This window comes from Leptinotarsa decemlineata, unplaced genomic scaffold (genome assembly GCF_025532065.1).
Source record: "Leptinotarsa decemlineata unplaced genomic scaffold, Ldec_3_MD MMD2_tig00000251_RagTag_RagTag, whole genome shotgun sequence".
Lineage (NCBI taxonomy): Eukaryota > Metazoa > Arthropoda > Insecta > Coleoptera > Chrysomelidae > Leptinotarsa > Leptinotarsa decemlineata.
The window spans coordinates 10,358,042-10,383,777 of NW_027412547.1; the positions used below are offsets into that span (position 1 = coordinate 10,358,042).

General features: G+C 32.5%; 1 protein-coding gene across 8 annotated transcripts in view; it reads right to left on the bottom strand.

Annotated features, from left to right (window-relative positions):
* LOC111503500 (partitioning defective 3 homolog) overlaps positions 1–25,736 on the bottom strand; it is a 211,996-nt gene that overhangs the window by 95,706 nt on the left and 90,554 nt on the right. For 5 of the 8 annotated variants that reach the window (XM_074173678.1, XM_074173672.1, XM_074173677.1 and 2 more), the window contains exon 1: positions 17,503–17,701. The exons of 1 other annotated variant lie outside the window; for it this stretch is intronic. In XM_074173678.1, the coding sequence (XP_074029779.1) occupies positions 17,503–17,505 (3 nt within the window). In that variant the 5' untranslated portion in view covers positions 17,506–17,701. Of the gene's footprint in view, positions 1–17,502; positions 17,702–25,736 lie in introns of those variants that run through there. 2 more of the 8 variants (XM_074173671.1, XM_074173675.1) reach the window with 2 other exon arrangements.

Consider the following 25,736-nt stretch of genomic DNA (forward strand, 5'->3'; position numbering starts at 1 on the left):
AATCTCTCCGCACACAATTCAGTAGCGTAAATTTCCGCTTGAGATACAGTCGCATAAGTTCCTAGGCAGGTAGATAACTCTGTCCTGGGTCTGCGACTGAAAATTCCTGAATCATTACCGGAAGATGTTTTTGATCCATCTGTGAACCAGATGGTAAAAGCATATTTGCTCACTGATTTATTGTAAGAAGTTCAACTCATGTTGATCGCTGTCTCCATACCTATTATATCCATCAGTTTGAGTCAGCAAATGAAGAAACATTGTGCTCATGTGTAATTACATACTTCAAGATTTTTCTTAAGAATAACATAACATTCTAAGCGGATGTATCCTCTTCGATCAACGGTTCTTTATTATTCGCAGAAATTCCGAAATAAGATATCCTTTGATTACTCATGCAAATGTACTTCGAATGCTGAAATTGGAGACAATCTGCTGATAGAAGTAACTTATTATGTAGACATTTCAACAAGTAATTTTTATTACTGTATAAGTTGGGATGTACAATGAGATTCATTATGTAGTTTTAAGAATATATCGAATTAATAAATTGATGGATGTAGCCGTTACTACGTGGTAGGAAATCATAATGAAGAGAAGAAAAATGAAACTTTCTATGTTTTTTACCACTTTTATTTGTAACTGACGTTACTGCAGTTTCGTTCTATACGGATTGTATGAGTTTGAAAATGTCCGTATATAACGAAAACCAGTAACGTTAGTTACAAATAAAAGTGGTAAAAACATAGAAAGTTTCATTTTTCTTTTCTTCATACACCGAATTGTTTTCCATTAATTACATATCGTTGATGAAATCGTGATATTCACGCCAAAAAAGTTAACGGACTTCGATATTCATTTATTCGAATTTCATTCATTCAAAAATGTATTCATTTCTTATTTTCTTTTCATTCAAATGTGAATACAAAAGAACTAGTTTTCTGGTATAAAACGTTCGATTATAAAAATCACACAAATCTAGTTTCAATATTTAGAAAATATTATTTTTGCTTGTGTTTCATTACATCTCATATTGGAAATATTTGAAATTACTTCATTTATTAATTCAACATTACATTTTTCATTGATTCGAACTGAAAGTTTCTGTAAATGATGACAAATTCAATCATTTTAGAAATGATTTTTCAACTCACGATTTTTCAGTTATTCGTATTTTCTGTTAATTTTTTCATAGTAGGTAATGTTACTTTTGTTCTTCCCCATCTTGAAGTCAATAATTAAAAAAAACAGCACTATTCAATTTGAAGAAAAAAATATTTCAACAAATGTGTATTTTAGGTTTAGGATGAGATGATTTTTCAAATTTAAATTCAAAATGAAATGTTGCACTGAATATTATGAATGATGAAATCCATCGTATTTAGTAAAACAAAAAAAGGTTACGTGAAAATATAGTCCGTACAAAAGTTGTAGACTTTTTTCAATAGACGGTCTTTTTTAATGAAAACTATTGGATAGAATCGATCGATATTTGATAAAAATCCATAACTAACGTATTCAAAAAACACACAAAAACGCACCACGTGTTGAGTATATAAGTCGACTTCTGACTCTTGCCCAAAACTTTATATTGGCCAAATAGGGAGATTTTGCCCCAAAGAATTAAAGAGCATAGAAGTAGTTTCTTGAATGGAAAGACCAATTCCATATTTGGAATCCATCTTTTAACAGAAGGACATGAGTCAAATCATGAATATGACGTGTTTCATTTAGAAGAGAAAAGTTTGTAACTCAATTTTTTAGAATGTTTAGAAATTAATATATTTAAGAATTCGGGTAATTTACTGAATCACCTAATCACCTGTTACTGAATATTTTCTCAAATGTGGACACTGGTACATAAGCTCAGGTCATTTTATTCATTACAAACTCAGGTACATATTTAACATAAATCGGCTAGGTAAAACTCAGGTACTTATATGTAGTTTTAGTTAGTGACGACACACCTGAAGAAGTCATTGTATGGCGAAACACGTGTTCTGTTTTTGTAAAACTATTTAATAAAAATCTCACAGTAAAGTGTTTTCTGAATTGGTGAATTATTAGTGAAAACTGTTGAAACCATTTTGCATTGGCTTTGATTGTTTTTTGAAAATGGAGGAAAGAAAAAAATAAATCGTATTTCTTATATAAAATTCCAGAAAAGTATTATTTAGCATATTATGGGGCAGAAAAAATACAACATATTTTGTCTAAATTTTTAAACATTACTCATTCCATAAATATGAAAACAAAAAAAAGGTGTTCTTTCAAATACTTGCAAAACGTTGGAAAATATAAAGACCTAATTTACTCAGAGCATTGAATTCTACAAATTATGACGCATGATTTCAGAACTTCAATATATATCTGTTTAAATCTGTTTTTCCGTTAACCAGCTGTCGCACCTCTACGAACGACAACCCTCAGAAGTCGAAACTTGTGCGAGCTAAGGATTAACGAGGTCTTACCTTTTAACGTGTGATTCCTAACACGGGTTGGACGATAGCAAGTGAAGATCGATCGTTCAGACTAGGGCTTGAACCACCGACCAATACGGCAGCAATTCGAGTGAGTGAACAAATCACCCACGCCGAACCGCTTGGCTACCGACCGAATATTGAATTAAAAGTAAATTTATATATAACCTATATCTGCCAAAACAATAGATTGAGCCAAAAATACTTTTATATAACTTGAAAAAATTCAGTGAAACCCCAATAAAATGTCTTCTTTAATTTTTATAGTTCAGGATGTGACGAAAACATTGAAAATTTTACGGTATTCATATATAAATTCTGGAACCACTACATATGCCAAAATTACATTATGATATACTTTGTCTTTGAAAGTACAACGAAAAAGTTATTGAATTTTATTTTATTCAGGAAATTTATGTTTCTTTTCGAATAAAGGAGTGTGAAAATGAAAAAAAAAAATCTCAGTAAATATTTTCGTCCAACTCAATGAGTTCCACAAAGAGTGTTATTTTGTTTGTAGAGGTGATACAAAAAAAAATTAAATTGTAGTCAGATAAAAAAAGTTGTTGGTACAGTTACTTTAATTATTTGAATACAATTGGCCTATACCTAACAAAAATACACATATCAAAACATACAAATAACTTTTATAGTGATGTTCACTACGGAAGGTTTACAAAATCGCGACACGTGTTTCGCTACACTATAGCTTCCTCAAACAGGACTGATAGTCCTCAAAAGTATGAAATACTGTCAGGTCTGCTTGAGGAAGCTATTGCATGACAAAAGACGTGACGCGGTTTTGTAAACCTTTTGTAGTGAAAATAACAATAAACTGTATTATTATGTTTTGGTATGTTTACTGTTCGTTGATCGGTTTTCCTATATGTAACTTGATCTGCCCTACATTATTTTTACTATATCACTTACATCAAAGTAAACATCTTCATTCCGAGATCTCTCAAAAATATCTCATTCATCGGTATATATTACTACCGCGACATCATTAGTTTCAGATACGGTACCTTCTACTTAATATTCGCCAAGAGTTCAAACGATTCGTATGAAATCTAGGAGCACTGGCGTTCCGCAAACTTAACATCGCTGCCTATTGAAATCTTGATCGTAAATTACTACCCGGGGCGTTTCCCCGACTAACTGCACACTAGGCGATTTTCTGCATTCTGCCATCATTCTTCACATAATTAATTTGAGTGTGCGAACGTGCCTTCGCGAGTATCTTCAAAAACTCCAGATAGTTGCAAAATACTGTCAGTTTATGGAAAAGTAACACATGTAACATTTTCTTGAGATGAGATAGTATTCAATAAAAAAACTGAGCTGGTGAACATTTTTATATTGGCAGTGTGCAGCTTTCGGATAATCTCGAAGTGATAATATTATATTACCTTCACACCTCCCCTACGAACGACAACCCTCAAAAATCGGAACTTGTGCGAGCTAAAGATCAACGACGATTTATCTTTTAACGTGGGATTCCTAGCACGTGGGAAGAGGAAGACCAGTGGAATGGCCCATCAGATCTTCAGATTTAAATCACCTAGATTTTTGTTTGTGAGGATATTTCGACACTAACATAATTTTGAAAGGATTTAAAATTCATAGAAAGAAATGCAAGGAGACCAAATTAAAACTTTGAATAATATTTCATGATGCATGTATTATAATTGAAGAATTTAACGATCACTGAATCGGTACAAAATCGATAAGTATAAGAGATGTTTAGGTCAAAAAATATATACATGTAGATGGATATTTTCAACTTTTTTCTGAAGGGAAAAATTCTAACGTTATTCGCAAGCAGGTACAATCTTCATATAATCATCATCAATAAAGGGGTAATATGTGACTGAAAAAAAAACACTAAACTAACAACTTTGTTAGTTTTTTGTGGCATTAGGGGGCATGAATCAACTATCCAAGCTAGAGAGTAATATAGCCAATAAACTGGTTGACAATGGAGTGGAGACTTTGTGATTAGGTGTTTAATTTTCCTATTACCGTAAACTCTTTTAGTAGAGCCTAGATGATGACAGCACGACCAGCTGTCGAAAGCGCTCGCATATAATTAAATAGGAGTTATAAAGCTTCAAATCCTTTTTGTGACTTATATTAATATTAAAATACTGAAAATAAAGGAAAATTTGTTGCATCATAATATATATATATATATATATATATATATATATATATATATATATATATATATATATATATGTTAGCGACTGGAGAAATTTCACAAAAACCACAAAAAAATCGTATACATGTTAACTTTTACGTCAATTTATATCTTCAATTTATTGTTTTTCACTCATTTTTACTGCCCTGAAGAAGCTTCCCATTAGAAGCGAAAGCTTGGCAAAGTAAAGCAGAGTTTGATTTTTAATTTTTTGACTGAGAGACCCTGTTAATCCATTTTACTATATATATATATATATATATATATATATATATATATATATATATATATATATATATATATATATGTATAGAACTAACAAATAGTGGGGCTTAGCAGCAAATGAAAGAGTACTCTTTAAAGTATGTCCAAGCTTTCGGAAATTTTATAAATTGTGGGTGTAAGTAATATCAATATATAAATGAATGGTTAGACTTACAACTTTTTGAGGATGTTTCATACGATGGTTATGTAAAATATTGGACACAACATGTTGGATGAGCATTGATACAATACATTTATAAAAATGGGGAAAGGATGTCTAATATTGGATTTAATATTTGATAAAAAACGTTACAGTTTAAAATTGTTTTGAAAGAAAAATAATGTCATATGTCGAAATTTCACAAAAACGTTTCTTTTGGTTAGGTTGACAGATAGTTGACATGACCTATGTCCGTGATTCCAGTGATAAAAGCTGTTGTCAACTTTAAATTGTATGATCCGTACAGCTATGATCTGTACATTCAATTCACTATGGAAGCAGAAGACACTGACCACTCCGTACAATTTTTTGACACAAGGTTCATAAGAACTACCAACAACAATATTCAGATAGATTGGTACAGAAAACCTTGTAGTTCAGAAATATATATTAACTATTGCTCATATCACAAATACTCGATGAAAGTGAATCTAGTGAAACAAATGAAAAATAGAGTGTTGAAAATCTCTGACATCTAATTTCACAAAAAAAATCTTGGTATTTTGCTTAAACTTTTTCTTGATAACTCATATCCTTTAAGTATGTTGAAAAATATTTTGTTTAATTCCTCATCCATATCAGACATTACTGTAACTTTTTCACCAAACCCAAATATAATTGGAAACAATGAAAATAATATTGCTCCAACTCAAGTTTTTTACAGTACTTTAACCCTTCATTAGGGAGATCACCCCCTAACTCCCTAGAATTTTCAACGAAATACCTAATATTAAAATAGCCACCAAAACAGTTCTCACAATTATAACTTTAAACACCAGAGTCAAAGATAAACCCCCCTCACTTCTCGAACGAATGTGATACATAGTATTCCATGTCAATCGTGCAACAAGAACTATGTTGGTCAAACGTCAAGAACTTCAAGCTCCAGAATAACCTCTCACAAAAGTGACTGTAGACACCATTCTGAAATATGTGCTCTAGCTGAGTATGTCAACAAGTTTGACCACCATATGAATTTCGTTGCCACTAAGGTCTTAGATAGTGAAACACATTTAACAAAAAGGTCCATTCCTGAAATGGCCTCATTGCTGAAAATAAAAATTACATTAATAAAAAAACAAATATGAATCATCTCAGTGAGATACATTCCTATCTTTTGACGTTGGATAAAAAAATCATACAACAATGTTTCAATGAATTTATCAAATCTAGCATCAATAGAATAATGTATTTTATATTTTTAATCCAAATGTTATTATTAAAATCTGCACAGGTAGAAATTTCCAAAGAATTCTTTACAATTCAAAGTTGGCAGCAGCTTTTATCACGGACATAGGTCATGTCAACTATCTGCCAATCCTAACCAAAAGAAACGTTTTGTGAAATTCTGGCATGTGACATTATTCTTCTTTCAAAACAATTTTAAACTGTAACGTTTTCCATCAAATATTAAATCCAATATTAGACATCTTTTCCTCATTTTTATAAATGTATTGTATCAATGCTCATCTAACATGTTGTGTCCAATATTTTATATAACCATCGTATTAGACATCCTCAAAAAGTTGTAATTCTAACCATTCATTTATATATTAATATTACTTACACCCACAATTTGTAGCATTCCTGATGATGGAAACAATTTATATTTGTTAGTTCCATTCTTAACTAGTCAGCAACGACTACCCATATGCATATACAGTAAACTGGTCTCTCAGTCAAAAATAAAAAATCAAAACTCTGCTTTACTTTGCCAAGCTTTGCCCTGAAGAAGCTTCCCACTGAAAGCGAAAGCTTGACAAAGTAGAAGAGAGTTTTGATTTTAGATTTTTTGACTGAGAGACCCCGTTTATCCATTTTACTGTACATTTCTCCAGTCGCTAAGATTCTCAACTTTATATACATATATACAGTTTATGCTGAACTTCCTATAAAGAATAACTTCTTATCTGAAATCAATAATAACAAAGTCTTCTATATGGCTCTAACTTACTGTGACACACTATAAAATCGATATATGATTGTTGTGGAGAATTTTTGTGGACCGATAAGCCCGATGTTGATGTAAATATGATTATCTACTTATGATTGAAAACAATGAATCATGAGTCTACCTCCATATCTTTTCTCGAAAGATAGTGAGCATTTCGTATTAGCCATCCAACTAAAAGTTTGAATCAAGAGAATGTAAGCCGGCAAGATAACATTCTAAATGAATAATAATACAATTCTTTCATAAATGAGCTTAGCTGTGAGGGCACGTATCTGAATGTGAAGTGAAAATGTAGCCGTTTTAGCAAATTGTAAATTCCGATAAATAGCTTCCGCATTGATTGAAAACTTTTCAATACAAGATTTCGATTAAATCGATTCCACGCTCAATTTAATCGATTCCTTGCTATTCTGCCTTCCATTACACTAACTGTTTCCACATTCACTGATTATCAGCATAATCGGGTACAAGATAATAAAACTTCATTATTCCATTCGAACTCTATAGTTACTACCTTATCAATCTTTGATGGGGGGGATTCGACGCAGCAGTTGATGTAAGAAAAACAAGTTGCAAAAATATATACGAGATGATACGATAGCAATTTTGTACTAAAATAATCTCAAGTGAAATTCAAGAAGAGTAGGAAATATCCATCATTACAGCGGAGATAGATGTAAATGCGATCAGCTTTAATGGTAATTTTTGATTATATTCTCGTAATTTGTCTTGTTCGTAATAATTTTATAAATCTGTCAACTTACAAGAATCACTAACAATTTCTTCATACTAAATGATTTGACGTTTGCCTTTCACATATTTCTGACTCAGAGTTCCAGATGTATCCGTATTATCACACGTTAAAAGCTAAGACCTCGTTAATCCTTAGCTCGCACAAGTTTCGACTTATGAGGTTTGTTGTTCGTAGGGGTGCGACAGCTGGTTAACGGAAAAACAGATTTTTTTCAACAGATATCTGATCACTTGATCTTTCACTGTTCTATGGAATTAGAGTTTCATCAAACGAATTGCTGTCAACAACGGATACAAGGTAGATATTACTGACCCTATTTTTTACAAAAAACTATAGAAACAAACCATTTACCAGGTATATCTCACTTCAAGACACAATAATATACAAGTTGACTTATGTTTCTTGCCCAAAAATTTATATTAGCTAAACGTGGAGAACATTTCTCCATAGAATGAAATAACATAGAAATAGTTTTTGAATGGGAAGACCAATTCCACATTTGCAAATTCTTTTCGTATCCAACTTTGAGCAGAAAGGTTTGAAACTCAATTTTTTGGAATCCTTGGAACCTGATAGATTTAAGAATTCGGAAAATTATTTGAATGACAAAATATCATTCCCTATGGTGGATCTGTTGTCTAATGTGGAAATTGTTAATTAGTTTATTACATGTCCATTTAATGAGTTTATAATCTTTTTTTATAATTTTCAATTGGTTTACACCTAAACTCGGCTAAAATTATTATTCATTGAGTAGGTAGTTTTTTTATATTGCTTATTCTTTTTTCAAGTTTTTTACCTAATTAGTTTATCCCTAAACAGTGGTAAAACTATTAGTCATTAAGTAGATATAGAAGGTCATATGATTCAAATTGGTAATTATACAGGGTGTTTCAAATTCGATCCTCATCATTGGGATCTCGGAAACTATGGTTAAATTGTGGCAAACTTGGGCATTTACCTGACTAACAATATTCCGTTGAGAAAGTTCTGAAATTCCAAGTATATCCGGAGATATCCGGAAAAACAGAAATTTCGGAAAAGGGTTTTTTTCTGGCTTATTTTTCGAAGGATTCGAAAATAAATTGGACTTCCACATTGCCCCTTTTTCCCTGCTACATAATGGTGTTTTCAGATTTGCTATCCGACGTTTCATCTTCCGGCCATCATCATCAACTTTATTTTTTCTTATGGGCGATACATTGGATTAATTCTGTTTTGAATATAACCAGATTTTACCTTTTCAATGATGTACCTATCATAAGTTATCATTCTTTTTCGAAAAATTGGAGATATTGAAAAATATCAATTCTTATCATAATAGGTTTTGACTTTGATGTTTTTAAATTTAACTTTCAATATGTTACACTCAATGACATTTTGTTATTGTACAAGTCATTGAATTTTTGGCTAAAAATGGCTTTCAAGAATGAAAAAAAAAATATGATACAAATTTATTACAAATACGATAGAAACAGTGTTAGGACATCGGAAATGTATTTAAACTTGTATCCCGAAAGACGACAACCACATCGAACTATGTTCAAGTTATTGGAACAAAATCTCACCGAGTTTGGTTCTTCATTCAAAAATCCGAGGAAAAATACGGACCAGGAAACTATAGAAAATTTGATAACTGAGGCGTGTATGAGGTAAATTAGACATTGTGCCCTTTTGAATGAAAATAGATCTTTGAACAAATAACAATAATTAACTTAAATGTAAAAACAAAAGTAAATGCTCAAAATGATTGCCTTGTACATGATAACACAACTGTGCCCTGTGAATATTATCCACTGCACGATTAATTTCCCTCTTCCTCAATCTTCCGAACTCTTTAACAATGCTGTGTTAAAGGTCCTCAATATTTTGACATTCCCTCTGATCATAAACTATATTTTTCAACATAGAAAAGAAAAATTCATTTTAAAAAGAAAACCTTCTTCAACTTTTCAACCGATATGCAGGACTGGTTGAATGAAATTCAACGTGTAAAAATTATATGATTATTATCAGGAATAGTGTCATTATTTTTCATCAAGTAACGGCTCAGTGTATTCTTGATACGATAATTAATCGAATGGATTATCCTGTTTCAGTTACTATGAACATTTTGGAAAATGTGAAGTTACCATTTTTTTTAATTTCAGTTACTTTCAAAGAGTGATTAAACAATATTACGGGTATCAGAGAGATAAAACTTTCTGAGATTAAAACTTAATTTTATTTAACTTTTACGTTAATACAAGTTGATCAGTATTCAAGATGAAATTTGGAGTAGATTTCAGTGCTTTAAAAAATATAGTAGTTTGAGTCATTGTCGAATATTCATTAAACGGGACTGATATTTAATAATTATTGAAATAATACCACTAGGAAGAACAATACTGTACTCACACATACATAACACATCGCACAACCCGGTAAGGCTCCCTATAAGTCCGAAACATAGCGGAAATCGGCTTAAAAGTCCAGGAGAAATACTGTAAAATAATAATAGACAGGAAACGGATTCAGATCGTTAGTCATTCACCTGTGGAAGTCGTTATAGTAGCCATGCTACCTTCATAGGTTGAGTAAGTCATAAAATTGAATATCTGAGGTAAGCAGGAACGAACTAAGTCTGTTAATAATCAAATAATTCGTTGTTTGAAGGTGGTTGACAATGTTTCGTGGTGTATTTCATCAGTTCGGACTTCCATTGTCTAATATAATATAAATTGATTTGAAATCCCTGAAAAAAAATAAAAGGAAAAAATTCAAGGAAGTCGCGTATATGTTGTCTAACAACGCATTTAGTCAAGCTAGCGTAGAGATACGTAACATATGGAAACCTCTTATCAAGCGAAAAACGACCAACTCCCGCCAAACAGTCGTCTCCCGCTAAAACCAATGAAGCGGAAAGAAGAAAGAGGGGATAGGTGAAAGGTGAAAGCACCCGAATGACCTTTAAATAGTCAGATCTCGGAGGAATAAGTCCAGTTATCACCCGAAGACGATTGTGGATACTAACAATCGAAACGTCGTGACGTAACTTGGTTTGGAATCTTTTAATTTCTTCATTTTCATTTTTGGTAATAATATTTTTTTATTTTCAGTTTTTATTAATATTTCAATTTTTTACTTTCGGGTTGTAGCTTGTATGTTATTTCCTTGTAATTTCAGTTTTTTGTTTTATTAAAATTGTTATTTTCGGTTAATCTTTCATTTTTTTCAGAGATTTCAAATCAATTTATATTATATTAGACAATGGAAGTTCGAACTGATGAAGTAAATAATTCGTTGATTGAGATTGAAAATCAGCAGCATTCCACGAATGGAATAGTCTAAAACGATTGATAAATGACACGTGGTGATTTATAATAGAAAATATGGAACATCCTTTCTTATGAAGAAGAGCGGTGTCTGTGCCAAAGTGGCGATTCACGTTGGATTGAAATCACCGTATATTATATCCATTTGGAAAAACGGTCCCGGGAAGTTTATTCTACAAGGATGTTGTTTTCCGAATGGAAGAGTTTTCAAAAGGGTACTTTGAAAACAACTGAGTTGAACCTTGAAGTGAAGGGATGCTATAGTTTTTGGCGTACTTCTGACATGTATCAATCTCGGTGAAATCGAATGGGTCAAGTCAGAGAACACTTCCGGTGAAAGTAACTATAGAATAGAGACAAGTCCTCAGCCTCCTTTGAATCTCCAACCAGTTTTGGTAACAACTTCCATCATTTCTGTGTTTTTAGTTAACCAGCTATCGCATCGCTTCAGAAGTCGAAACTTGTGCGAGCTAAGGATTAACGAGGTTTTACCTTTCAACGTGTGATTCCTAACACGGGTTGGACGATAGCAAGTGGAAATCGATCGTTCAGGCTGGGGCTTGTCAATTCGAGTGAGTGAACAAACCACCCACATCGAACCGACCGGCTACCGACCGACCATTTCACTATTTACGGATCAAGGAAAATGTTCCCTTTCAAAAGAATTATTAAATGTGCATCATTCAATGATGAATGCCACATTCCCTGAAATGATTCCAAAAACAATTTTATCAGTCCATTGAATTACGTTCAGTTAATAAAAATACTATCGATTAATCACTATCTGTATTTTATCAAATCAAACGCAATACTTCAGCATAAATTTTCCGAGCCATTAACGAATATCACTTGCGATAATTTATCCAATCACTTGCACCGGAATGGCAAGATACGAAAACAGGTATAACAAAATAAATCAATGTTTTCTGTTACTTGAGTAATGGATCTGAAAGTTCATATACTGAGTGGTGAAACCAATAACATGAATCTCCGAATTTTATGGAAGAACATTTTATTAGCCCTCAGTAAGAGTCTGTAATAGGTTTGGGTCATTTTGTGAAGACATCAACTAGGTTGGTGAACGTTTGTCAAGGAGATTTTTTTAAGGACAGAACACAAACACTACAGGAAAATCGTTGAGGCGCTCTAAAAGCGGAGCCTGTGCGAAAGTAGCGATTCTCGATGAATCTGAATCGCTGGAGATTGAATTCATTTGAAAAATGTTCTCAGGAAGTTTATTTCACATACACGCAGTTCTCCAAATGAAAAAGTTCTTGAGCAGTGAAGTTTGAGGTGTACTGGGTTGAACCTCAAAACGATGAGCAGTCCGTCGCGTATTTCAAATATGTACCGCTCTTGATAGAATCAAATGTGCCAAGTCAATGAACACCTCCCGTGAAAGTATCTTATAAAAGAGATACAAATCTCCAACCTTTTTTCGATGTTCCAGAATATCAAGGTTGCAAGGAGTCTCCAATCAGGCGGAGCTCCACACATGAGAACAATACTCCAAAGAAGGTCTGACCCGAGCTTTATAAAGCGTCAAAAGTTGCTGAGGTGCGTACAGTTTTCTGGTTCGGAACAATGTTCTAAGCTTTTGAGAAGCAGCCTTCGCAATTCCAGCGACATGATTGTGCCAAGACATATTGGTGTTCATTTTAACCCCCAACAAATTTATCGAAGCAGAAATCGGAATTATTATATCCAGTTCGGAGACATTTATCTTTTTGAAAAAAACCGATGCCTGAGTTTTCGTAGCATTGAATTGAACCTGGTTACTTTCAAGCCAATTCGAAATAACTTCTAATTCCTCATTAAGGCATGCAACCTCCTGATGCTGACGGTGAAAATGGGCATCTGCAGCCGATGTCCTGGAATCCAATTGGAATGACGAGGCAAGTGTGCTGTCGTCAGGAAAGCAATATATTGGATTGGATTCTTGTTTTTTCCGAAAGATATCAAGAGATATCTATCTAGATATATATCAAGCGCAACAGCACTTGATTCTCCATGTTTCTCGATTGCGTTATTCCAAATATGGCTGAAATACGTTATAGTTATCGTTTATGGAAGGAGAAGAAAGCGCACCACAAGGATGTGAAGGTATCTTGGAAAATTCTAAAACTCCGCAGGCAATACCTTAAGATATACAGATGAAAAAAAATAGTATTTGTTGTATGATTTTAATATTCAATGGTACTCCTGGTATATTTGTTAATTAATATTAGTCTGTGTAGATTGTGATGTATGACACCTGGGGTTGTCAGAATATTTTCTGTACATCGTTAATGATATAAAAAAAACTTATTAAACTGTCGTATTAATATATTTATATAATTTTTTCAGAAATGGTCGAATGTTTGGATTCTATTAATTGAGAGATTATTTTCAACGACTTAAATTTTATTTATTTTTCCATATTCATTAAGTTGTTTGCTCGGATGTTTGGATTCTATTCCATGAGAAATTATTTTCAACGAGATTGATTTCATTTATTTTTCCATATTCAACTATGTTCTGAGAACCCTATTGCTTTCACATTTCTTTAAAAAAAAAGACTCAGAGGCTAAAAATATAACCCCTTCAATTCAAAAAAGATACCTCTTGGCTGGGATTAAATCAAATAGGTGAATGAATGTCATTACGATGTCATCGATGACATAAGCAGATCAAGCTTATTCCGTGACATTAAAAAATCGTCATTCATGAATGAAGTGTGTGTATTTTCTATAATGTTATCCAATTTGGTACTGAATACTTAGGGCAAGTGTCTTAAGGCGAAACATCGGGGTATACCAGTGAGGGTGACAGTGTTCCATATAAGTGCAATTTATTACCATTCATTCAAAGTAGAACTCATGTGAATGATATCTGATTTTTACTCCACAACAAATGTTTGAAATACAAACTGAGTAGTGAAAAGTATCTTCTGTATAATTCAGAAGTATTTGTTTCGAAAGAATTATTTTCTTTCGTGTAATTGAATGTTTATATGAAAGTAGCTGTTTCAGGAGGACTTTCTTTCAGTTGTGTCTGAAAGTTACTTCTTTGCATGATCTACACATTCATGTATAGAGTTTCAAATTGATTACTTCCTTCCTTTCTTTGGAAGATTCTCTCATCCCTTTTTTTGAATCAAGATGGAGTAGTAGAAAGCCAAAAAGTTTCTTTCCCAAAAAATAATGAAACAGTTTTCTAAGTATAATATTCCTCTTGAAGATGATCATCTGGTGATTGAAACACGTGTCTAGGTGTTAAAAATAACATTTTGGTGTTGGGATAAAGGTTCAGTTATATTCAGTTTTGTAAAATGTTTTATGAAAATCCTACATTAAACATCGTCAACCTTGTCGACTCATCAATAATTTAACGTGACCTCCTTCAAGTGGCGTCATTATAAACTTTAAAGTACGGATTCTAGATCATAGATGCATTTCCAAAAGTGAACGATCCAAGGAGCAGAGGAACACTTTGTAAGTAGGAGTATGACATGTGAATTTCTTCAAAGAGCAAGAAATTCAGTTCTATTTAACTACTTCAATTTGTGGTGTCCTTAGAAATGATAAATCTGAGTTATACTGTATAACATTCTAAATCTTTTGATAATGTTCCATTCCAACTTGACGTATATACTGTTCAAATATTGACAATCTATGAATCTCATAAAAGTAAAGAATCGTTCATTATTCATTGTTTTTATCAACTTTTCAAAGACTCATCTACGAATGATTTGGTGGAAAGGTAATACAAATTTTCAATGGTATCTATATTTTTCATTCAGCTTTAATTTGTTGAGGTTGTAGACCTTTGTTTATTTCAGTTGGTACTTTTGAACGTTCCCCAATATACGCGGGTTTCACATCTTTAGGACTAATGAAGTATTCAAATTCAACAATTGATTTATTCTTCAGTTTCACAATTCTTATAACTTTTATAGGCTTCTTGCATTATTAACCAATTTTGTACAGTATGAACTGAGAATAGAGTGGAAATAATACTGGCATCCATAAAAGAAAATGAATTACTGAACTTTTTTCAATTCGTTACAAAAAAAATCAGTTCATTCAATGACATATTATCATTCATCTTCCATTAGACAGAACGCCCCTTGAACAGATCCGTTGAAATTACTCAACTTTCACTGGCTCGTTGAATTTATAACTACATTGAAAGGCAAGGTTGTTCAAGTAACTGTAAAAAGTCTGAAAACCTTTAAAAATTCGCTTCCTTTTATCTGAACATTCATCATTCTTGAAATATTATAAATGGTATTTATTGAAACTAAGATATATTGAAATATCGTATTTCAATACAAGTAGCCATTAAGCTATTTTTATTGTTTTCTATAATTCACTTGAAAGTTGTGATTCGAAGCTGCAACTATGGAATATATCTTATCTTAATTGTTTGAAATTCTTGAGAAGTAATGTTTAGTGTGATTTGATGAGGATACGCACAGTTATGGAAATGGAAATGCTAAAGATATTCTATTCTAATTCATGATATTCGAATTGAATTTGAAAAAAATCAGATGACTTGGATATATTTTTATTGACATTTGTTTATTGACATTTATTTGACATTGTCAACATTTGGCCAAAGTTACCAGATAGCTGAAAAATGAGTCAATCGGTTCAACTCATGAAAAAACCGATTTATTGAGCTCAAGCCTTGTTCCATTTCGAAGACTTTGGTGTGTTAATTGGGCTGCTCATATATCTGTAATTGTATTCAGAGCAGGTAAAATAGCAAATGTTCTAAAATGTGCAAATCGCCTCTGTTTGGAAAATGATGAAACAGCAGAGCACATACTTTGTGCCTGCCCCGCTGGGGACTGAATCAGGATTTCAGAGTTCAGCAGAGCCGTACTCTTACCATCTGGCCTGAAAGACCACTCACCATACAAACTAATCGGCTTCGTTAAGAAGCTGGGTTTATTTGGTCGAGTGTGAATAGGTGTGAGCCACAATAAACCCTTATGGGTTGCGGTGGAGGGTCGAATAGACCCACTCACTTTGGACCTAACCTAACCTAGCTACCTAGCGTTGATAAATGCCATATTATTATTATTATTATTGTGCAGCTGCCCAACAGAATCGAAATCTTACGTTGATGGCCTCTGATTCTGCCATTTGACACATTTTTCATTTTTGTTCGATTTATTTAGTAGTTGCATAACGGTATGGTGAAATTATTAAAGACACATCAATTCTGAGAAAGGAATTGTCATAACGCGACTAAGATACATTAAACACGAGTTCTGAGTTTTCAAAATTGCAATTGATATTTCAACTGCTATCAGATGAATAAAGTAGCATTCAAATCTCCAAATAGCATGTGGTGTTCATAAAAATGACGGCAGACAAAGTACATTCAATAATTTTAATAGATTACAAAAACGAAAATCATGCTATCCAAAAAGGTCTGTCGAATCAGTTTAAGTATTTATTAATTATTTATTTTATTTGAAATGTTTCTAGTGCCGCCATTGACACTTTTCAATACCTCATCAAAAAATTAGAATATATGTGCGTGGATAAAGTGTTTCTATCGGATTCTTTCTAAAATTCATTCAAATTCAGAGGTTCTCATTCTACCTTTTATCACATGAAATTTTTTACAAAAAATAAATCCAGGAACATTAACGAGCTAGACAAAATATAGTCATAAAACATTTACACGAACTTCCATTTATGAGCGCTAATGAGCTTGTAAATTATGCATTTATAATATAATGATTGCCTAAAAATTGTTTTTCAATTACTTTTTAGTTATTTACCTGTTTTGAACTTTCTATTCTTCACTCAAGATATTAACAAATGTTGAAAAATTAATGTGAATTTTCATAGTTTCAACAAATAACATAATGGAATTGATAGTTGACATGGTTCAAAGTCGATGTTGAGGAAATTCTAGAATTATCATAGTTACATACAGGTTATTATAGGAACACCAAAAGTTCATTTAACAAAATAATATATTAGAAAAGGTGAATGGCCACACGTTACGGTTGTCTACTTTTCTTCGCTTGTGTTCAAATATCATGTGCTTTATCTAGATTTCCTCATTGAATCTATACTTCCATCAAGTCTGTCAGAAATCGAATTCGTCCTCGTTTACATTAAAATGAAATTTTGTTATCCGACAGTAAAGATTCCTTGCCTTGGACATACAAAAGATATAGCAATTTTTACGCAACTAAACCCGTATAATGAATCCCTCATAGAAAATACCGCAACCGGCTTGCATAATTCAAAACAATAAACAATCATAATTTCGCAAAATACCAAAGCTTGACATTTATCGTCGAACATACCATACGCGATTCTCTACAACTTTCTATCTTCTTCTCTCGGAAACGGCAATCGAACGCACAAAAACAATGAGGACAAGTGTTTGCGGACACTCTGTGTAGCCCGGTTCGCGGACTTTTTTCGAAAATCGGCGCACCTGACGAGGTACAGCCCCGTTTTCTTAATCTACACCTACGTGAACGAGAATCGACTGAGTCGGCTGTGCACGGGGAACTTTTGCGTTTCGTCCGATATGGTGGGAATGAGTTTCTATTTGCGCGTACGAGGATGGGTCAGGAAGTACTGTCACAATCTGCGGTGCATTTCACTTTCGGAAGTTTTTGGTTGAGACTTCATCAGGACGAAGTAAACTGAGTTTCACAATTGAAAATTAATTATTATAGATATCAGATACCTGAAAATTATGACACTATTACCGTCAATGCTCCAATTTTGTAAATTTTTTGAATTAATAATTAACTCATCCTGACGAAGTCGGAGACGAAAGCTTGGCGATTTATAAAATAGAGTATGTTTTTTGAACGTGTCTGACTGAAAGTCCCGTTAGTCCCTACCTTCCATAAACTACCTTTAGTCAATAAAAAAAGAAATATATATATATATATATATATATATATATATATATATATATATATATATATATATATATATATACATATATTTTATTAAATTTTTACAAAAAGCATTTGAAGCTTTATATCTTCTATTAATAATCTGCGACAGGCACTCCTCAGTTTGAAGAGTGCCTAGAAGATAAACTATATACGAAATATATATATATATATTGAGAATTATAAAAATAATATGAATTATAACTGATTACGGCAATACAAAAATTTCCAAAACAAAAAAGTAGAATTTTCATTATGTAAAAGGGGACCTTCCTGTCGAATTTATTGGGTTGTCTGAATTAAATTTTGAAAAAATCTAAATAATTCACAAAAGAAGTAACGACAAGACCGTAATTTAAAATTGTTGTCACTGATGATGGTAGTCACTTCAAATGAAACGCTATAAAAATATCAAATGTGATACAGCCTTGGATTGTGAATTTATTGCCTTATCAATATCTGTAATAAAAAAACAGGTTTGTATTTGAAAAAAAAAGTTGATGATAGCCATGTTGATACGAAACGTTTTATCGAATATTTATTATTACATTGTCATAGTACACGATAACATTTTCCTTTTCCATTTTTTGGTATTCTCCAAAATAACAATTCTATTCGAAAAAAACCAAAAAACAGCATTTTTGGTTTTCCCCGTATAACTCGAGAAGGGCGAGAGTCCAATGGTCTTCGACCATTGTTTTGTTCCCGATGACAGTTACTTTATGCCTATTTAATCGTCTTCATATCTTGAACTTTTCCTTTTGGTGCGGTGAATTGATCTGTATGTTTCTTCTTTCGACTGTAATTTTTCCAATTGGTACTATGGGTAAGTTCAATTGTATGCTTTCCACTATATATATTTATTTATAATTGAATCTATATGTATTTTAATAGGTTTGATTCATCAATTCTCAATTTTAATTCAATTTTCAACGCTTTCAAAAATTGTACGTGCTTCTCGTTCCAGCGTTGATCATCGACTCCTTTGGTTTCCCCTTTCAACAAACTCCCAATCTCCTTGGCAACCAATTTTGGAAAATTCTAGATGCTGTCAAAACCTTCTACTTTGAAAATTTTGGCACTTCACTCAAACTACACTTAGTTTATTAACCATTTGTACTCATAAACAAACTCTAATATCTAATATTTACAATATTGGTTGTCTTATAACAATTCATGTTCTGTATTTTACAAAATTAATTTTTAAAATTTGCATTTGGCAAAATTCATGAGCTCCTCTCCAATTCTCTCACCTAGTAGGCTAGACAATATTTTAGCTACATGGTTTTTTCATATACTGAGTGTTTTTCGTTTCACAAATTGAAACTCTTTCAAAATATTGATTTGGATAATTTGAATAAATTGTAATGTTGTTTTGTTTTCTAATATTGAGCTAAATGGTTTTATTAATTTGTTTTTGTGTTTCAGGAAAATATATATCTGGTGACTGATCTTTTCAATACTGGATTGTGACATTTGAATTTCAATGGAAACCAACTAAGGAATGATTTAGTTGTTACATTGTGTGCGTAAACATTTTACTGAGAACAAAAGATAAGAAATTTCTAACTAACTTAACGTATCTAACCTATATTTCAAACGAACAAACTTATTAACTAGTCTCATTGGTCAAGATTCTTATAAACAATAAATATCACAATATATATATATATATATATATATATTCACGATATCTCATTAAATGTTCAAATTGCCGTTCATCGCTCGTCGCTCTTGCAATAGTATACCAATAGTTATACCATGCAAACCCTCCTTATTTTTCTTTCATATTATCAATATTGTCAAAAGTTGAGCCAAATACCTTGTCTTTAATGAAACCCCACAATGAAAAGTCCAGAAGACCATTTATTCGGACCATTATTTCCGACGTGGTATAGCCATCGCAAAAATAGTTCTGCCATGTGGCGGAGCTCCATCATGCTAGAAATACTGATATATTCTCAGAATATTCAAAGGCAAATCTTCCGACAACTTAACTGGAGTCTCCAAATATAATTCCCATGTCAAAGATATCTCAAAAAGTAGAAACCAATATTCTTGGTGTCTAGCACACCAAGCCAAACGTTAACTCCATTTTTTTTGTAAATTTGTACCTCAATGTAGGAGGGAAATTTTTCGTCGCCAGTGATAATGAATATTTCTGTTAAGCCATACGCTATTAGTGAATCTAGTGAATTAGTGAATCACATCATAAAATTTCATCACAGATTTCATTATCCTGACGACGTTGTTTGAGCAACCATCTATAAAATATTTTTCTCCTAGTATGTAAGGACTAAATTTATTTCTTCCTAAAATGTTGCTAACTAACGTAGACGATATAGCACTATGATACGCAATCTTTCTGAATGATACTTCTCTGTTCTCAATTTTTTGGTATCCCAAAATCCTGAATCTAAACATCACTTTATTATCATTGAGAACGTCTTCTGATTTTACCCAAAACATCAATTTCAGTATCACCACATCTCTTATTCGAGGGCTTTTCAAATAAATCATGATTTCGTGAACTCCTATCAATACGTTGAAAATATCTTTTGGATGGCTGACGTCTCTCAGGACACAATCCCTCATACAAAGCTAGAGATTGAATGATTATTTATTCACCTACTTGACAGTAAATTTGATTATTATACATAACTAGCGAACCGCCCCGGGTTCGCACGAGTGAAATACTGATACTAAATATAAATTCACCCACCGGAAATTCAAGGGCATGACGAAACAGTGATGAAAAGATAATTTTGTTTAATGGATATTTTCCCCCGCGCCGGGAAACCTACATACATAATTTCAGCCTAGGTCGGTAGCCGGTCGGTTCGACTTGGTGCTTTGTTCACTCACTCAAATCGACTGACCTGTTGGTCGGTGGTTCAAGCCCCAGCCTGAACGATCGATTTTCACTTCCTATCGTCCAACCCGTGTTAGGAATCACACGTTAAAAGGTGAGACCTCGTTAGTTCTTAGCTCACACAACGACACGACTTCTGAGAGTTTTCGTTCGTAAGGGTGTGACAGCTGGTTAATGGAAAAAACATAAAACACAAACACACATAATTAATTCTTGTTTTTGTTCTGGTATGAATTATCACTACATAAAAATCATCATATTTTTTCAGCACCACTTCATTTTTCATCCCATTGTTATTTGCAATTAAAAATACCGCCCGTCTGAGAATTCCATAAGTACCTATGATTTGAATAACTAAACAACTAATCCCGCGGCGGAAAAAATCAAAATGGCCGTGCAACAATGTGCTCTGGGAGTGGTAAAAACATGCATTATGTACCATTGACAACCTCCAAGTCCTCACTAATAATAAAGTTGATAAAGTTGTGCGTATATGGCATTTTCAATGGTATTTCGCTCGCTTTATATTGTATGCAGAGTAGAGGGTAAATCTTTGGATGTATTTTCAACCTTGAAGGTCTGAAACAACCTTATGATTATATTCATGAATTATATAAATTACCATTCGTCTCAATCTGATATGTTCAAACTGAAACAGATTCGAATAATATGCCATTATTGAATCCTAGTTTTGTTTGACAGATGTAATGTTCTCGAACAATTCAGCTTGCCCTCCAAGTTCAGTATTTATTGGGCTTTTCAGAGGAGGAAGAGGGATGATCGTAAGTTAATCCTAAATTAAAACATTTACAATGATCACCTTTCACAAACTGAGAAAAAAATTGTGATGGAGAACTTTATACAAGTAGAAAGTTACTGCGTATATTTATTGTGTTTTTCACAAATCTGCTATTTATCAGTAACTCTCGTATTTTATTATTTTTTCTATTAAAAAAAGAGCCAAGAATTGCACTGATACGTTTTGGAAGCCAAAGTCTGCCTCTTTTGATTCTTTTAATAATCTATTTCTGATGTATTCATGTTGTTCTTTCTCAAGTGATTTTAATAGCTTCGAAGTTTCTAATATAACCAATATACATTTTACCACAAGAATTAAGGTACGTTGTAAATGTATTTTTCAATTTTTTCTTCTATGTTCTAAGTATCTATTTTCAATTCTTTTTGTCTTTCAGATAGTCCTGAAACAAGGTATGATATTAGAATGGGTTATTGTTGAGTTGGTGGTTATTAGAATGGTGTGGCCGTTTGTGGAGTCTTTTGGTTCTTCAATGCTTTCTACTGCAACCATTGTATAGTTTACGAATGAATTGTATGTATCAGTTGTTGCCCGTGGCTTTGCCCGCGTAGAGTTTGGTTTGTTACCTTAAGTTTCGTGACAGACCATTTTGAACAAATAGTAACAATATTTTTTATTAAACCAAAACTACAGGTTTCTAATTTCAAAACTAACGAAATTCAATACAATCTTTAAACCTATATATTTCCCTGTTGGGCTGGAAAATCATGATTGCCTTTATTGATGCTTATTTACGCTATACAAAGTTCCTAGGTCCAATAGCTTCGGCTGTTTGTTAATATAAGAGTGTCAATTAATAGGTACCCACTTATACAATTTTGAATATCATCACCAAAAAAACTGAAAGGATTATTAGAATGAAATACATTAGTAATCCTACTCCTACTAATGTTATGAATGCGTAAAGTTTGTGAGAATGGATGAATGTAATGTATATGTTTAGGTTTTTTACTTTTTCACACCTAAACAGCTCAACGGGTTCACATGTAAGTTAGTATACAGATTGATCATGATTCGGAATAACACATAGGTTAGGTTCCTATGGTAAAGCGAGTGAATCAACGGGGAACAGCTAGTATTGTATAAGTTGGTATCTATTGATTGACTGACACCCTTATATTAACGTACAGCCGAAGCTACTGAACATAGAATCTTGAAATATGCAGGTAGGTTATTTGTATAGCGTAAATAAGCATCAAGATAGGAAATCAGAAATTTCCACCCTGTTTTAATGTAAAGTTTCATCTAAATCCGTTCAGTCGTTCAGGCGTGAAAGAGCCACAAACATACATACACACATTTATTCATCCTCACAAACACTATATTATATCTTTTTAAAATTTGCGTGATGGTTTGAAATATAGTGGAGGTATTTATTAGTATGCGTTTTTTTTTTTTGAAAAACATTTGTATCTATATGATTTCATACTTTTTCAACATTACATCAAGGAAAGGAAGTGGACCATCTTGTTCTAACTCACAAAAAGTGACGTCTGTTTCAGATCTTTACGACTTTGAGACATTTTTTGGGAAATATACGGGACTATATTTTGTCTACTCTGGCAAATATGAAAAGGAATTGTTAAATAAAATCTGCGTCATACAAACATATGCCTATATGTTAACGACCTTTAATAATTTTTTTTGTTTTTTTCCATACCTTATAAAAACACTATTCTTCGTTAACACTTTTGCTCCAATTTCATCTTCTGAATATTATTTCGTTTATAGGAGAAGAAATATTGAATAATGTTCAGCTACCACTGTAGTGATATTACCACTTTTAGAAGTGGAAACACCAGAACTGTAACACTTTTCTTTACGCGCGTTTCATCAACCAAGTTGGCGTCTTCAGGAGATGAAATACTCTTTTTCATCTCCTCTACTCCAGAATTTTTTCAGTTCTTCCTTTCATTTCAAAGAAGGCAACTTGAAACAGTACCTTTAACTTAAGAATTACTTATTTTTTCAATACTACACAAACAACAAACATGATTTCATAGTGCTCATGACAGTGCTCATCATATATATTACTTTGCATATATTCCTAGTAGCCAGAAATAAAGAATTTTATGCAAGTTGCTTCTCTGGACAATCTATCATACTTTTGCCAGGTGCAATAATTGAGAGAAGAACAAGTTAGTATGGTATGGATCTCGAAATTGTTGAAAAACGTTTGTTTTACTCTTAAAACTGAGTAAATCCGCAGATTTTCTAGCCACATTACTATTTCCCAGACTTCATATTCGCAGTTGAAAATATTTTTAATGAAATGGTTGAATTTTCATGTTGGTTTCTTTAATATATACTTTGTCAAGAATAATTACATAGTCAATAAAATGAAAAAATTTGAATTTTTAACTATTACAAAATCCAGCAGTCAAAAAAAACTGTTCCACAATATCATTTTAGAAATATTGCAGAATTTTGGAAAATCTTCAAACTCGACAATTATTCATTTGTCTTCTTAGAAATCATCGAAGTCAAATTTTAATTTGCATAATAAAGGTTGGTTTGCTCTACTCAAGGACTCCGATACCTATTATGCTATTGGAAACACCCAGTATATGCTAATGTAATTGATATTCTCCAAAACCAAAACAAAGACGCCTCTCTAAAGATTGTATTAAGATAGTTATTGAGAGTACAGATGATGTTTCGTGGAACAATTCCAAGCATATTAGGTTTCTAATCTGAGGATGAAAAAATCTTTATTGTCATTCGAGATTAGAAGGGATTGCTCATGAGTGTGTTTTCATTCTATAGGACAGGTATTGTCTTGGATTTCAAAAGACCTTTTTATTTTATCTTGCTTGAAGATAGCGACCGCAGTAGTTGAAATTTTCATTTAAATTCAATTATTGTATGCTTTGACACTCAACGAGAATAAGTGGTTCATTTCATCATAAAGTAAAACACAGGTGCGGACTAGAGTTGAAATATTCTATACTAGTTTTGTTTGGTTAGTGAAGTGTTTCACATACAGTTTAATGAAGATGTAAGCAAAACCATTCACTATCCCATCAACTACATCTGAAAGAGGCAAAACTTACTAATTTTAATTGGCTTGCTTCATAAACGCAACCTCATATTGTTTTTCGTGAAACCATTTTTATAGTCGAAGCTGAAACTGAAACTTCTTCAACCCTTTTATAAAATGATCACGCTTCCAAAGAAACGATTACTTTTAGTCCTATAGTAGGAATTCAGAGAGACCAAGTCTGATTTTTGTCATTATGTGAATACTATAATCCATATTTACGTATATCGTAAATTTAACAGGGTCTCCCACCAACTAGCTGGTGCTAAATGGATACGAAAATTACTACTCTCGTATAGCAACAATAATCTTCAATAAATCTCCTCCGTACTTGTTCACTAAGTGTTTAACTCGTTTCTCTATTTTTTTGAAATCCTTTAATGATTCACCAGTTTTACCATATCATTTTCGTCAGAAAGTATGTATTTGATGTATGTATTGATAAATTAACCGATTTATTCAATAAATGAATCATTCAATCGTTTTCAAAAAACAGAATTGTACATTATTTTATTTACTTTCCCTGACGACTTCCAATTAGTTGTATACTGCTAGACTATTTATTATTTTTCCCGAAATCGAAACTTATGATTAGTTTTAACTTCATGCCCTTTTTTTAAAGCTGTTTGCTTGTTTCAATTACTGATAGTGGACGTTATGTTTATCGGAAACTGAAAAATGCTTATTATTGTGAATATTATTAAACCTCAACCCAATGACACTGAAATAAAATTATTTAGTTCAAACTTACCAACTTCTATACTACAACATGCATTAACAAACTCGAATAAGGAGAATGTTACGTTTTTTTCGTGAGTTTAACTATAATTGACTACACTGAAAAATAATCAAACTAGTGTCCGACCGAAACTGGTTTTTACGACCGAAACCGAAAC